At 38.9% G+C, this 14,813-nt stretch overlaps 2 protein-coding genes across 2 annotated transcripts; both read left to right on the top strand.

Moving 5' to 3' along the window:
• Nucleotides 1-880: 880 nt before the first annotated feature.
• LOC140314758 (extracellular calcium-sensing receptor-like) lies at nt 881-5,823 on the top strand. Its single transcript, XM_072393115.1, has 9 exons — nt 881-1,101; nt 1,292-1,586; nt 1,724-1,810; nt 2,008-2,277; nt 2,660-2,860; nt 2,986-3,255; nt 4,379-4,606; nt 4,702-4,825; nt 4,937-5,823. Exons 1-9 carry the CDS (start codon nt 881-883, stop codon nt 5,821-5,823), a joined length of 2,583 nt encoding a protein of 860 aa, XP_072249216.1.
• A 3,061-nt stretch (nt 5,824-8,884) lies between these two features.
• On the top strand, nt 8,885-13,508 carry LOC140314757 (extracellular calcium-sensing receptor-like). The gene is made up of 9 exons (XM_072393114.1): nt 8,885-9,105; nt 9,297-9,591; nt 9,730-9,816; nt 10,038-10,307; nt 10,675-10,875; nt 11,001-11,270; nt 12,058-12,285; nt 12,387-12,510; nt 12,595-13,508. Exons 1-9 carry the CDS (start codon nt 8,885-8,887, stop codon nt 13,506-13,508), a joined length of 2,610 nt encoding a protein of 869 aa, XP_072249215.1.
• Nucleotides 13,509-14,813: the final 1,305 nt, after the last annotated feature.

The raw sequence follows: 14,813 nt of genomic DNA, 5'->3' as shown, positions 1-14,813 counted from the left end.
AATCTGATGAACAAGTCTGGGGTAGCCAGGAAAATGGTATTTCTGACTGCATTGTGCCAAGTGTTGTTTGATGGAGGGGGGATTATGGCGTGTTATTGCTTTTCACGAGCTGGGATTAGCCCCTTAATTCCAGTGAAATGAACTGTGAATGCTTCAGCAGACTAAGAGATTTTGGACGATTTCGTGCTCCCAACTTTGTGGAAACAGTTTGGGGATGTCCCCTTCCTGTTCCACCATGACTGCGCACCAGTGCACAAAGCAAGGTCCATAAAGACATGGATGAACGAGTTTGATGTGGAAGAACTTGACTGACCTGCACAGAGTCCTGACCTCAACCAGACAGAACACCTTTGGGATGAATTAGAGCAGAGACTGTGAGCCAGACCTTCTCATCCAACATCAGTGTCTGACCTCACAAATGTGCTTTTGGAAGAATGGTCAAAACTTCCCATAAAAACACTCCTAAACCTCGTGGAAAGCTTGCCCAGGAGAGTTTAAGATGCAAAGGGTGGGCCATCGTCATATTAAACCCTGAGGATTAAGAATGCGTTGTCACTTATATTCATATGCGTATAAACGCAGCTGAGTAAATACTTTTGGAAATATAGTATGTGTGCCACTCTTATTTTCAAAGAAAAAAAAACATGAATGTAAAACTAACTCTGAAAATATACAGCTTAATAGGGTTATGTTTCCTGAAATACTGATGTAATAACTAATCTGAATTTGAAAGTTGAAAATCAACATAATTAAATTCATACATGTTATGTCCTGCCCCCATAATATGCAAAGTATGCAAAAGTGATGACAAAGTCCTGAATAAAAAATCAGCTAACCTCATATGAAGAATATAAACAAGCGAGAAGGGAGGAGGGCAGTTATGGGGACTTTCCTTGGTGCATGTTTGCTCTTGACTGTCTTTTCTGTGTTCTCTGTGTCCCCATCTCTTATTCCATTTTGTAAATTATGGAGAAAGTTTAATCTAAATGAAATACAAAAGTCTGGTGATGTGGTTTTGGGTGGATTGTTTGAGGTCCATTACATCTCTTCTTTTCCTGAGCAGACGTTTACCTCAGAACCACAACAGCCCAGCTGCAAAGGGTAAGTATCTCACACATGCAGCAGATAATATAGATTTGTGCACATTTGTGCTGGACACTCTACTAATGCTAAACATTATAGAATATGAATATTATATTCTAGCATGTCACTTTAATCAACAGTTTAAATACAATGTGATGTGTAGATTCTTTTACTTTATCATGGAAAAATGTGACTTTTTGTATGTTAGTTTTGACACTCAAGGATTTAGGCATGCCATGACCATGGCTTTTGCTATTGATGAGATCAACAAGAACTCCAATCTGCTGCCGAATGTGACCCTGGGATACAGTCTTTATGACAATTGTGGTGCACTTGTTATTGGATTCAGTGGTGCCTTATCACTGATCAGTGGCCGGGATAAGCAGTTTCTTCTTCAGGAGAACTGTTCAGGGATTCCTCCAGTCCTGGGCATCGTTGGTGACTCCTACTCAACATTTTCTATTGCCATGTCCAATGTGCTAGGTTTATTCAAAATGCCCTCTGTAAGTTTCAAGTTTACTTCTGATTGTCATTGATCTTATTTGCTTTGTTCATCTTATGTGTGTGTATATATGTACCTGTTTATGCACATGTATATGCACATTGCATGAGATCACAAAGTATGTATATTTCTTTATAGGTGAGTTATTTTTCCACATGCTCCTGCCTAAGTGATCGCCAGCGGTTTCCATCCTTTTTCAGAACAATCCCAAGTGATGCTTTTCAGGTGAGACACAGACTTGAAAGTTGAAAAGTATGTAGAAATTGTTCCTGATAATAAAAGTCTCCTAATTTTTCTAATCCTTTTAATCATCATAGATTAACCATAAACAGACAATATAGAATCTAAAATAGTTAAATCTAATGAAAGAATTTATTCATCTGCACACTTCATGTTCTCTTGATGCCAATATATTCACTTAGGTGCGCGCTATGATTCAGATTCTAAAACACTTTGGCTGGACGTGGGTAGGTTTGCTTGTCAGTGATGATGATTATGGACTTCATGTTGCACGGTCCTTCCAATCCGACCTGGTGACGTCTGGTGGAGGTTGTCTGGCCTACGCTGAGGTCTTACCCTGGGACAGTGACCCAGGTGAACTAAGGAGGATTGTACATTTGATAAAGACATCAACAGCTCGTGTTGTCATGGTGTTTTCACATGAGATTCAACTGATTAAATTACTGGAAGAGGTAAGAGTGGATTAAGAGAAATAATTAACTTTATTTTGTTCTTATTTATGTGTAAAGTGAATTTCACTTTCCAGCTCAATGTCAGTCATTATCAGTTTGGAGCACAAATGATTTTCTGAGATAGAAAACACTTTTAGAGTGCATGATAATCACCACATATCTTTCCTAAGTTACAGTTTTACATTTTTAGAATGCCAAACCCACTAATAATCCACAATGATCAGTGAGTCTAATAAAAGTATCTTCATGTTAAATTTATGTTATTTCTTGGTTGTAGAATTTACAGCTTATCTAGAATTTATTCTGTTTTGTTTCTCCTCTGAAAAATATGGTATTTTCTATCAATAGAAGTCTAAATAGTTTGTTTTACTGTAACACACAGGTGATGCGACAGAATGTAACAGGTCGACAATGGATTTCAAGTGAAGCCTGGACATTAGCTACTCTGCTCCAGACACCCCATTTCATGCCAATCCTGAGCGGCACACTTGGTATTGCCATTCGTCGAGGAGAAATACCCGGGCTCAAAGATTTCCTCCTACAGATACGTCCTCGCCAAAATGACAACTATAAAAATAACATGGTAATCTTATTTTGATTAAATGACAAATGGAAAAAAAAAACATTTCCATTTCTGAATATGGCATAAAGGAATAGATAAGGTAATGAAAGTGATGTATTATGCAAATGTTTTAAATTATATTTCAGGTGAGGCAGTTTTGGGAACACACATTTCAGTGTAAATTTGATCCAGCAGACTGGATGGAAGATGAAGGAGCATTATGCACTGGAAAGGAAGATATTGAAAGTGTGGAGACTGAGATTTTGGATCTTTCTAACCTCGGACCTGAGTACAATGTTTACAAGGCTGTGTATGCACTGGCATATGCTCTTGATAACATGCTACAGTGTGAGCCAGGGAAGGGGCCTTTCAGAGGACACAGCTGTGCTACTTTGCAAAATCTGGAGCCATGGCAGGTGTGGTATCAACTTAAATTGCAATTACTTGACAAGAGAGATGGATCTATGGTCTACATGCACAGCAATATTCTGAAATTAACCTGATTAAGACCTCCCTTTGAACATATAATACTTTGACTATCATGTAATTAAGTTATGTGGAGCATTCTGATCGTACTCGCATTACATAAACATGTGTACACCTTAATTACATGATTAATTATATCCTTCAAGAGTTTCACATTATCTTGCCACACAGTGTTGCTTTACAGGGAAGGCTCTAGGTTCCAGATTTGCCAGAGGTGTTTATTATAAGGGTTTGGTTTAGGATTGGGAACCCAGGATTGCTGTCTTGAGATCTGGTAAAACCAGCTCCAGTGGATTTCAGTGCAGAGCAGGAGGGCTGTGGTAACCAGAAAACACAGTTTTGGTGGAGGATGATAGGGTTTTGTTCTTTATTAACAAAGTCCCACCTTTAACAGAGAGAACCACATATGAGATCAATATTAAGTTCAGTTTTTGCAAAAGGGGAGAGCCGTCGCTGCTTCAGCCACAGGTGGATGTGTCAAAGAGATATGTCTATGAACTAGTTTGAATCAGGAATGGTGCGTTGTAGTTTGAACTCAGTTGAACTCTGTTGACCTCTGGAAGACTCTGTCCTGAGGCATCTCCCTTTGTTCATACGCACATACATTTCATCATCACATGATTGGAACTAATGCAGTATATGTACCATATATGGCACGTAGGATATTTATGGTATAGCACTTGAGTGCAATTAAAGCACAGGAATGTAATTGTAACACAGGGTATACCATGAGATAACAACGAAAAACGCTTTGGATGGGTGCAAACTTTTCAACTGCAACAGGGAATGTAATGTGGGTGTGGGTCATCAATATGACTATTATCTGTAACATGGAAACATAAATTTGAATGGTATATATATTTATCTGCAACCTATGTAAAGACTATTATCAGTCTATCAACAGTCTCTTTTTATGATTAAGGTCAACAGGAATGATACTGTGCATATGCACAATGCCAGTGTATTCATAATTAAACGAGGCTGGAAAAGTTTAACTTCTGTTTGGATGAAATGTTACTTTCTTGATATGTCTTTTCTCTCATGCATTTTTAGCTTGTACATTTTTTGCAAAAGGTGAACTTTACTACATCATTTGGTGATCAAGTGTCATTTGATGAAAATGGTGATGCTTTGCCAATATATGATGTTATGAACTGGCTGCGGCTCCCTGATGGAAGAATTGAAGTTCAGAATGTAGGGGAGGTAAAAAGGTCAGCCTACAGAGGTGAAGAACTCATACTTGATGAAGACAAAATCTTCTGGAACTTTGAATCAAAGAGGGTAAATTATTTTTCTTTTTTTTTTAATGAAGCTTCTTTTGTTGAACAGTCAATATATACAAATATGAAATGACGGATTTAGTTCTCCTCATGCAGCCACCTCGGTCAGTTTGCAGTGACAGTTGTCCTCCGGGTACTCGCATGGCCAGAAAAAAGGGGCAACCTGAATGTTGTTTTGACTGCATTCCCTGTTCTGAAGGAAAGATAAGCAATCAAATCGGTCCGTGTTTCAGTATTTATTATCAGTGTGGACTTGTTTATAGTCAGTTAGAAAACAAGTAATCCCTTCATCTTTTTTTCTTAGACTCCTTGGAATGCATCAGTTGTCCAGAGGACTTCTGGTCCAGCCCACAGCGTGACCACTGTGTTCCAAAGAAAACAGAGTTCCTCTCCTATCAGGACCCTCTGGGTATCTGCTTGACAGCTGCTTCATTGCTGGGCACATGTATCTGTGCTCTTGTCCTGGGTATCTTCACTTATCACCACAGCACACCAGTGGTACGAGCTAACAACTCAGAACTGAGCTTCCTGATTTTGGTGTCACTTAAACTTTGCTTCCTGTGTTCGCTGCTGTTCATCGGACGACCCAGACTGTGGACATGCCAACTGAGACATGCAGCATTTGGGATCAGCTTTGTGCTTTGTGTCTCATGCATCCTGGTTAAAACCATGGTGGTTCTGGCCGTGTTCAAAGCCTCCAAGCCAGGAGGTGGATCCAGCCTCAAGTGGTTTGGTGCTATGCAGCAAAGAGGAACAGTTTTAGGTCTTACTTGCATTCAGGCAGCAATCTGCACTGTATGGATTATCTCTGCTTCACCGGTGCCTCATAAAAACACCAAATACCACAATGACATGATAGTCTATGAGTGCGATGTTGGTTCAACATTTGGATTTGCAGTTCTACTTAGCTATATTGGCTTCCTGGCTATCCTCAGCTTCATGTTAGCTTTTTTGGCAAGAAATTTGCCAGACAACTTCAATGAAGCAAAATTCATAACTTTCAGTATGTTGATCTTCTGTGCTGTGTGGGTGGCCTTTGTTCCTGCCTATATCAATTCCCCAGGTAACTATGCAGATGCGGTGGAGGTATTTGCCATTCTGACCTCCAGTTTTGGTCTCTTGGTGGCACTGTTTGGACCCAAATGTTATATAATCCTGCTGAGACCAGAGAGGAACACCAAGAAAGCTATCATGGGTCGAGGCACAACCAAGTCTTAAAAGCAACAGTGATAATTAAATTTTCACTTGTTATAAGCAAGCCTGTTTTTTGCATTTCCCATTAGTGATTAACCCTTGATATTGCTATTATACTGTGCTGTACAATGTGAAAAGATCTCTTTTTAATAAAAATCTTTTCAATAAAAATAAAGAATTTAGAAGCAATTTGAAGCAACAAATAAATGTGTGGGGTTTTTTTGTGATACATTTTTCTGTTACCACTCTTATTTTGTGGCAAAGTAGCATGGCCATACAATATACTTTACCAACAAGAGCCATTTCCCATGCAGTGAAGTGAACAAAGAGGGATTCTGACCAATTACATCTTGATTTACAACCTGTTGTCTTTTTTGTCTCCCTTTTACCAAAGTGCACTGCGGTACAAGGGAGGAGGAGTTGGAATGCTTGGACATGGTTTCATGAACAGGTTCAGTTGCTCATGACCATAGAGCAGGGTTTGTACCCACATGGTAAATTAATTGGTTAATCAACAGCTTTGCCTCTGGCTCAGCTCTTTCCTCAATGTAGATACTACACTGCTCCATTCCACCTGCCAATATCCTACTTCATTCTTCCCATTTGTTAAGAAAATCCTTTTATACTTTGGTGCATTTTAAACTCTTCATCTCAATGCAACAAATCACTTCGGGAAATCAGGAGTAAAGACCCTTTTCCAACTCATAACCAGTGCCTCAGACTGGAGGAGCTAATTATCAACCAAGATGCTTCACACTCAGCTGCAGAACTATCCTAGTGCCTGATAGGGGTGTCCACTCGGAGAAGCCAACACAACCACATCATTTGCAAAAAGCAAAGACTCAATCCTTCGTGAAAGCGGCAGAAGGTTTCCATCCAACAGGAAAATATTTGACTTACTGTCAGCAATGCAAACTGAGCTCTCACTCCAGTTGCACAGGGACCAAACAGCTTGTGGCAAAGGGCCCAGTATAACAAACATCTTAAACACCTTCCACACAACACCATGGAGACACAGTGCTTAGCCTTCTTATACTCCACAAAACACATTAAAACTTATTGCACCCTCCAGTATCCTTGTAAAGCCACCATACAGGTTAACCAAACTCTGCAGGACTCCTTTGGCCTATTGGTTCTCTTCATCTGAGGTTTCCCCCATCGAGCTCTTGGGTTGCTGCTATGTTTGGCTTTTAAGGATGAAGTATCACATGAGATTATTCTAGTGGTCTTGGCCACCATTTCAGTCAGCTCAGACTCATGACTGTGGCCAACAGTTGTTGATTTATATGAAATTCCTTGATCATTATTCAAAACTACAAGCAACTTTAATGATGAAACATTGTTTTCCACTTATCCGGGGTCAGGTCGCTGGGGCAACAGAGGCATTCCCAGACTGGATGGGATATATAATCCCTGAGCTGTCAAATGTATTGCCAGAACTTCCTTGAGCCCAATGAAAATCCTTTCCCATGGCCTCACCAAATTCCTCCAAAGCCCAAATTTTAGGTTTTGCAACCACTGATGCTGTGGCCCTCTTGGCCATTCTGTACCTCTCAGCCCCCGAAGTTTCTGTTCCCCAGGAGAAAGAAGGAATCTCCAGTCCACAGCCCCTCCAGGACACCATACAAGAACTCCAAAAAGACCTGGTACCTGAAATGTAGTTCAGTTCATAAGCATAAACAGTCAGAGCCATCTTGCCATTTCTCTCACCAGGTGAGTTCCAACACAGAGGCGCTCAGTCGGGGCTTGTGAGTATATTGTGAGTCTCCTCACATCCACCTGACTATTCTCCCTCTCTGAGTCCAGCTCTCTCCAGGAATTTGGCTCGAGAGCCAATGCTGTGTGTGGGTGTGAGCCCAACTATATCCAGTCTATCTAGTATGTCAATAGGACCTGAACCAGTTAAGGACAACTCCAGAAAGTCCAACCCAGTTTTCCAGCCTGTGCAATTCTTTGATCTTTGATTCTTTGATCTACAGTAACAAACGCAGCACTGAGATCGGAACAGAACCAGAACTGAAGCATAACCAATATCAGGATTCAACCTAATGTCGTTTAATACTTTGACCAGAGCTGTTTCAGTGCTGTGATGATATCGAAAGCCTGATTGAAAGTTATCAAGATTTCCACTTTCATTCAGAAAGTCATTGAGCTTAAATACAACTTTCTCAATAATCTTGGATATAAAAGAGAGGTTAGAGACAGGTCTGTAGTTGTTCATCTTAGAGGTGTCTAGAGTTCTTTAGGAGTGGCTTAATGGCGGCTTTCTTTAGTGACTTGGGAAAAATGCCTGATGCAAGTGAGATGTTAACTATTTATAGGAAATCCCTTTCTACTGAGGTAAAAACAGTTTTTAAAAAGTCGGATGGTATTATGTCCAGAGTGCAAGTTGTTGATTTCAGATGCCAAACTGTTTCCTCTAGGATTTTTAGATCAACAACATTAAATTTTGACAAAACATCCCTTGAGGGGATGTCTGTCTGTCACGTCTGTTGGTTTTGTTATATTTTTAGTTCTTGATTTTTCTGTTATGACTTTAGGTTTTTCATGTCTTAGGTTTCTGTTAAGTCATTAATTTTACAATGTTTCCCCCTCAGTCACTCTTGATCAGTTCACTCAAGTCACCTGTGCTTTCCCCCTCAGCTGCACTCCATCACTAATCACCTCCCTTCAGTATTTAGTTTCCAGGTTCCCCCATGCACTCTGTGCATGCGATGTCACTTAAATTCATATGTGTGTAAAAGCAGATGAGCAGATACTTTTGGCAATATAGTATATGTGCCTCTTATTTTCAAAGAAAAAAAAAAACACGAATATAAACTAACTCTGAAAATATACAGCGTAATGGGGTTATGTTTCCTGAAACACTGATGTAATAACTTTAACATCTTAATTTGAAAGTTGAAAATCAGCATAATTAAATTCATACATGTCATGTCCTGCCCCAATAATCACCCCCCATATAGGGTGCATGAAAAAAGAAACACTGCTGCAACGTGTGCAAAAGTGATGACAAAGTCCTGAATAAAAAATCAGCTAACCTCATATGAAGAATACAAACAAGCGAGAAGGGAGGAGGACAGTTATGGGGACTTTCCTTGGGGCATGTTTGCTCTTGATTGTCTTTTCTGTATTCTCTGTGTCCTCATCTCTTATTCCATTTTGTAAATTATGGAGAAAGTTTAATCTAAATGAAATACAAAAGTCTGGTGATGTGGTTTTGGGTGGCTTGTTTGGGGTCCATTACACCTCTTCTTTTCCTGAGCAGACGTTTACCTCAGAACCACAACAGCCCAGCTGCAAAGGGTAAGTACCTCACACATGCAGCAGATAATATAGATGTGTGCACATTTGTGCTGGGCACTCTGCTAATTCTAATCAGTATAGAATATGAATATTATATTCTAGCATGTCACTTTAAAACAACAGTTTAAATACAATGTGATGTGTAGATTCTTTTACTTTATCATGGACAAATGTGACTTTTTGTGTGTTAGTTTTGACACTCAAGGATTTAGGCATGCCATGATCATGGCTTTTGCTATTGATGAGATCAACAAGAACTCCAATCTGCTGCCAAATGTGACCCTGGGATACAGTATTTATGACAACTGTGGTGCACTTGTTATTGGATTCAGTGGTGCCTTATCACTGGTCAGTGGCCGGGATAAGCAGTTTCTTCTTCAGGAGAACTGTTCAGGGACTCCTCCAGTCCTGGGCATCGTTGGTGACTCCTACTCAACATTTTCTATTGCCATGTCCAATGTGCTAGGTTTATTCAAAATGCCCATTGTAAGTTTCAAGTTTACTTCTGATTGTCTTTGATCTTATTTGCTTTGTTCATCTTACATGTGTGTATACATAGTACATGTTTATGCACATGTATATGCACATTGCATGAGATCACAAAGTATGTATATTTCTTTATAGGTGAGTTATTTTTCCACATGCTCCTGCCTAAGTGATCGCCAGCGGTTTCCATCGTTTTTCAGAACAATCCCAAGTGATGCTTTTCAGGTGAGACAGACTTGAAAGTTGAAAAAAAAAAAAAAAAAAGAAAGTTGAAAAGTATGTAGAAATTGTTCCTGATAATAAAAGTCTCCTCATTTTTCCAATCCTTTTAATCATCATAGATTAACCATAAACAGACTATATAGTATTTACGATAGTGTAATCTAATGAAAGAATTTATTAGTCTGCACACTTCATGTTCTCTTGATGCCAATATATTCACTTAGGTGCGCGCTATGATTCAGATTCTAAAACACTTTGGCTGGACGTGGGTAGGTTTGCTTGTCAGTGATGATGATTATGGACTTCATGTTGCACGGTCCTTCCAATCCGACCTGGTGACGTCTGGTGGAGGTTGTCTGGCCTACACTGAGGTCTTACCCTGGGACAGTGACCCAGGTGAACTAAGGAGGATTGTACATTTGATAAAGAGATCAACAGCTCGTGTTGTCATGGTGTTTTCACATGAGATTCATCTGATTCAGTTACTGGAAGAGGTAAGAGTGGATTAAGAGAAATAATTGACTTTATTTTGTTCTTATTTATGTGTAAAGTGAATTTCACTTTCCAGCTCAATGTTAGTCATTATCATTATTCTGAGACAGAAAATCACTTTTAGAGTGCATGATATTCACCACATATAATTCCTAAGTTATAGTTTTACATTTTTAGAATGCCTAACTCACTAATAATCCACAAAGATCAGAGAGTCTATTAAAAGTATCTTCATGTTAAATTTATGTTATTTCTCGGTTGTAGAATTTAAAGCTTATCTAGAATTTATTCTGTTTTGTTTCTCCTCTGAAAAATATGGTATTTTCTATCAATAGAAGTCTAAATAGTTTGTTTTACTGTAACACACAGGTGATGCGTCAGAATGTAACAGGTCTACAATGGATTTCAAGTGAATCCTGGACATCAGCAACTGTGTTCCAGACACCCCATTTCATGCCAATTCTGAGCGGCACACTTGGTATTGCCATTCGTCGAGGAGAAATACCCGGGCTCAAAGATTTCCTCCTACAGATACGTCCTCGCCAAAATGAGAACGATAAAATTAACATGGTAATCTTATTTTGATTAAATGACAAATTAAAAAAAAAAACATTTCCATTTCTGAATATGACATAAAGGAATAGTTAAGGTGATGAAAGTGATGTATTATGCAAATGTTTTAAATTATATTTCAGGTGAGGCAGTTTTGGGAACACACATTTCAGTGTAAATTTGATCCAGTAGACTGGATAAAAGATGAAGGAGCATTATGCACTGGAGAGGAAGATATTGAAAGTGTGGAGACTGAGATTTTAGATCTTTCTAACCTCCGGCCTGGGTACAATGTTTACAAGGCTGTGTATGCACTGGCATATGCTCTTGATAACATGCTACAGTGTGAGCCAGGGAAGGGGCCTTTCAGAGGACACAGCTGTGCTACTTTGCAAAATCTGGAGCCATGGCAGGTGTGGTATCAACTTAAATTGCAATTACTTGACAAGAGAGATGGGTCTATGGTCTACATGCACAGCAATAAATATTCTGAAATTAACCTGATTAAGACCTCCCTCTGAGAAAGACACTGCCATGTAAACAGAATATGATACTTTGTCTATCATATAATTAAGTTTTGTGGAGTATTCTCACATTATATAGACATGTACACATCTTATATTCATGATTAATTATATCCTTCCAGAATTTCAAGTTATCTTGCCAAACAGTGTTGCTTTACAGTGCAGGCTCCAGGTTCCAGATTTGCCAGACGTGTTTATTATAAGGGTTTGGTTTTGGATTGGGAACCCAGGATTGCTCATTTCTGTCTTGAGATCTGGTAAAACCAGCTCCAGTGGATTTCAGTGCAGAGCAGGAAGGCTGTGGTAAAAAGAAAACACAGTTTTAGTGGAGGATAACCCAGAGTAGGTTAAGTGTTTAATGACATGGATTTCATGAAGGCTTTGGATGTGTAAAAACTTTTCAACTGCAACAGGGAATGTAATGTGGGTGTGGGTCATCAATATGACTATTATCTGTAACATGGAAACATATATTTGAATGGTATATATTTGATCTGCAACCTATGTAAAGACTATCATCAAAGCAGTCTCTCTTTATGAGTAAGGTCAGCAGGAATGCTACTGTGCATATGCACAATGCCAGTGTATTCATAATTAAACCAGGCTGGAAAAGTTTAACTTCTGTTTGGATGAAATGTTACTTTCTTGATATGTCTTTTCTCTCATGCATTTCTAGCTTGTACATTTTTTGCAAAAGGTGAACTTTACTACATCATTTGGTGATCAAGTATCATTTGATGAAAATGGTGATGCTTTGCCAATATATGATGTTATGAACTGGCTGCGGCTCCCTGATGGAAGAATTGAAGTTCAGAATGTAGGGGAGGTAAAAAGGTCAGCCTACAGAGGTGAAGAACTCATACTTGATGAAGACAAAATCTTCTGGAACTTTGAATCAAAGAGGGTAAATTATTTTTCTTTTTTTTTTTCATGAAGCTTCTTTTGTAGAACGTTAAAGTCAATATATGCAAATATGAAATGACGGATTTAGTTCTCCTCATGCAGCCACCTCGGTCAGTTTGCAGTGACAGTTGTCCTCCGGGTACTCGCATGGCCAGAAAAAAGATGCAACCTAAATGTTGTTTTGACTGCATTCCCTGTTCTGAAGGAAAGATAAGCAATCAAATCGGTCCGTGTTTCAGTATTTATTATCAGTGTGGACATGTTTATAGTCAGTTAGAAAGCAAGTAATCCCTCCTTCTTTTTTTCTTAGACTCCTTGGAATGCATCAGTTGTCCAGAGGACTTCTGGTCCAGCCCACAGCGTGACCACTGCGTTCCTAAGAAAACAGAGTTCCTCTCCTACCATGAGCCTCTGGGTATCTGCTTGACAGCTGCTTCATTGCTGGGCACATGTATCTGTGCTCTTGTCCTGGGTATCTTCACTTACCACCACAGCACACCAGTGGTACGAGCTAACAACTCAGAACTGAGCTTCCTGATTTTGGTGTCACTTAAACTTTGCTTCCTGTGTTCGCTGCTGTTCATCGGACAACCCAGACTGTGGACATGCCAACTGAGACATGCAGCATTTGGGATCAGCTTTGTGCTTTGTGTCTCATGCATCCTGGTTAAAACCATGGTGGTTCTGGCCGTGTTCAAAGCCTCCAAGCCAGGAGGTGGAGCCAGCCTCAAGTGGTTTGGTGCTATGCAGCAAAGAGGAACAGTTTTAGTTCTCACTTGCATTCAGGCAGCAATCTGCACTGTGTGGATTATCTCTGCTTCACCGGTGCCTCATAAAAACACCAAATACCACAATGACAAGATAGTCTATGAGTGCGATGTTGGTTCAACATTTGGATTTGCAGTTCTACTTAGCTATATTGGCTTCCTGGCTATCCTCAGCTTCCTGTTAGCTTTTTTAGCAAGAAATTTACCAGACAACTTCAATGAAGCAAAATTCATAACTTTCAGCATGTTGATCTTCTGTGCTGTGTGGGTGGCTTTTGTTCCTGCTTATATTAACTCCCCAGGCAAATATGCAGATGCAGTGGAGGTATTTGCCATCCTGGCCTCCAGTTTTGGTCTCTTAGTGGCTCTGTTTGGACCCAAATGTTACATAATCCTGCTGAGACCAGAGAGGAACACCAAGAAAGCTATCATGGGTCGAGGCACAACCAAGTCATAAAAGCAACAGTTATAATTAAATGTTCACTTGTTATAAACAAGCCTTTTTTTTGCATTTCCCATTAGTGATTAGCCCTTGATATTGCTATTATACTGTGCTGTACAATCTCTTTTCAATAAAAATAAAGAATTTAGAGGCAATTTGAAGCAACAAATAAATGTGTGGGTTTTTTTGTGATACATTTTTCTGTTACTACTCTTATTTTGTGGCAAAGTAGCATGGCCATACAATATACTTAACCAGCAAGAGCCATTTCCCATGCAGTGAATGAACAAAGAGGGATTCTGACCAATCACATCTTGATTTACAACCTTGATTTGTGACTGGCTGTTTTGTTTTCCTTTTGCAAAAGTGCACTGCAGTACAAGGGAGGAAAAGTTAGAATGCTTGGACACAGTTTCATAAACAGGTTTAGAAAAATTAATCACAAAGTAAACCTTTAAGGCAAACGTTATCAACATAATGAATAAAATACATATCTACACTTCTAGCATTTCTAAACTGCTGAATTTGTTTTAATTTGGAAAACAGAGTAATATTTGAGTGGATTTAATTATCTTAGGTCAGAACATAAGAGACTACCATATCTAAATTCAATATGAGTCATTTGCTGACTTTGTTGTCGATGATAGCACCTGTTTTGCAGCTTTCGTATTGTATTTATTGCTGATTTTCAGAAATGCTCCACAAATGTCTTGATTTTTCGCACCAAATTTCAGGTAGGTGGAGTCATCCTTTGTCAGTTCACACCAACTTTGTGTTAAAACAAACAAATGCATTGGAAGTACACTGATATTTGGATCAGAAGGGAAAAGCGGCACTTGTAAATAGTTATTCTAAAAAGTTTTTAAACATTAACTTTTTACTCACTTTTGAGCAAATAATCCTTTATATAGTAATTTATATTACGCAATACACCAACAGCATTTATTTACTAATCTTGATGTGGATGCACCCAGATGCATGTGCAGCTTAACATGTAGCTTTGTCGCATTTCCCGGTCTGCCTGACAGGAAATGATGTAGTGTTTTTTAACTAAACTTAAGGTAATCCATTTTGAAAGTTCAATAAATGCACATTTTTATTTTATTTCTTGCTTATATCGCATTGAAGCAAACATCCAGGGGTGTAATACTAACGTAGGTATTATAACTCATAACTTGAATTGACCTAAAACATCAATTTATCTGGTGTAATCTTAACTTTGATTATCTCTACAGTTAAGAAAATCCTCTTGTAAAGTTAAAAAAATTTTAATGTTTCAAAGCTAATAATTATGTGTCAGTGTTTGGTTTTATGAGATAT

This window comes from Leuresthes tenuis, unplaced genomic scaffold (assembly GCF_036924035.1).
Source record: "Leuresthes tenuis unplaced genomic scaffold, fLeuTen1.0.hap1 SCAF_9, whole genome shotgun sequence".
Lineage (NCBI taxonomy): Eukaryota > Metazoa > Chordata > Actinopteri > Atheriniformes > Atherinopsidae > Leuresthes > Leuresthes tenuis.
Note: the sequence above shows the minus strand (reverse complement) of the source record. Positions and strands in the feature narration are given on the sequence as shown.

What these genes read in the sequence shown, in the direction of transcription:
- LOC140314758 (XM_072393115.1), top strand. Translation starts at nt 881, where the DNA reads ATGGGGACTTTCCTTGGTGCATGTTTGCTCTTGACTGTCTTTTCTGTG. An exon ending in TCCCAAGTGATGCTTTTCAG is followed by an intron (nt 1,811 to 2,007) that starts GTGAGACACAGA and finishes ATATTCACTTAG; the next exon opens with GTGCGCGCTATGATTCAGAT. An exon ending in AAAGATAAGCAATCAAATCG is followed by an intron (nt 4,826 to 4,936) that starts GTCCGTGTTTCA and finishes TCAGTTGTCCAG; the next exon opens with AGGACTTCTGGTCCAGCCCA.
- LOC140314757 (XM_072393114.1), top strand. Translation starts at nt 8,885, where the DNA reads ATGGGGACTTTCCTTGGGGCATGTTTGCTCTTGATTGTCTTTTCTGTA. An exon ending in GGAACTTTGAATCAAAGAGG is followed by an intron (nt 12,286 to 12,386) that starts GTAAATTATTTT and finishes CTCCTCATGCAG; the next exon opens with CCACCTCGGTCAGTTTGCAG. An exon ending in AAAGATAAGCAATCAAATCG is followed by an intron (nt 12,511 to 12,594) that starts GTCCGTGTTTCA and finishes TTTTTTTCTTAG; the next exon opens with ACTCCTTGGAATGCATCAGT.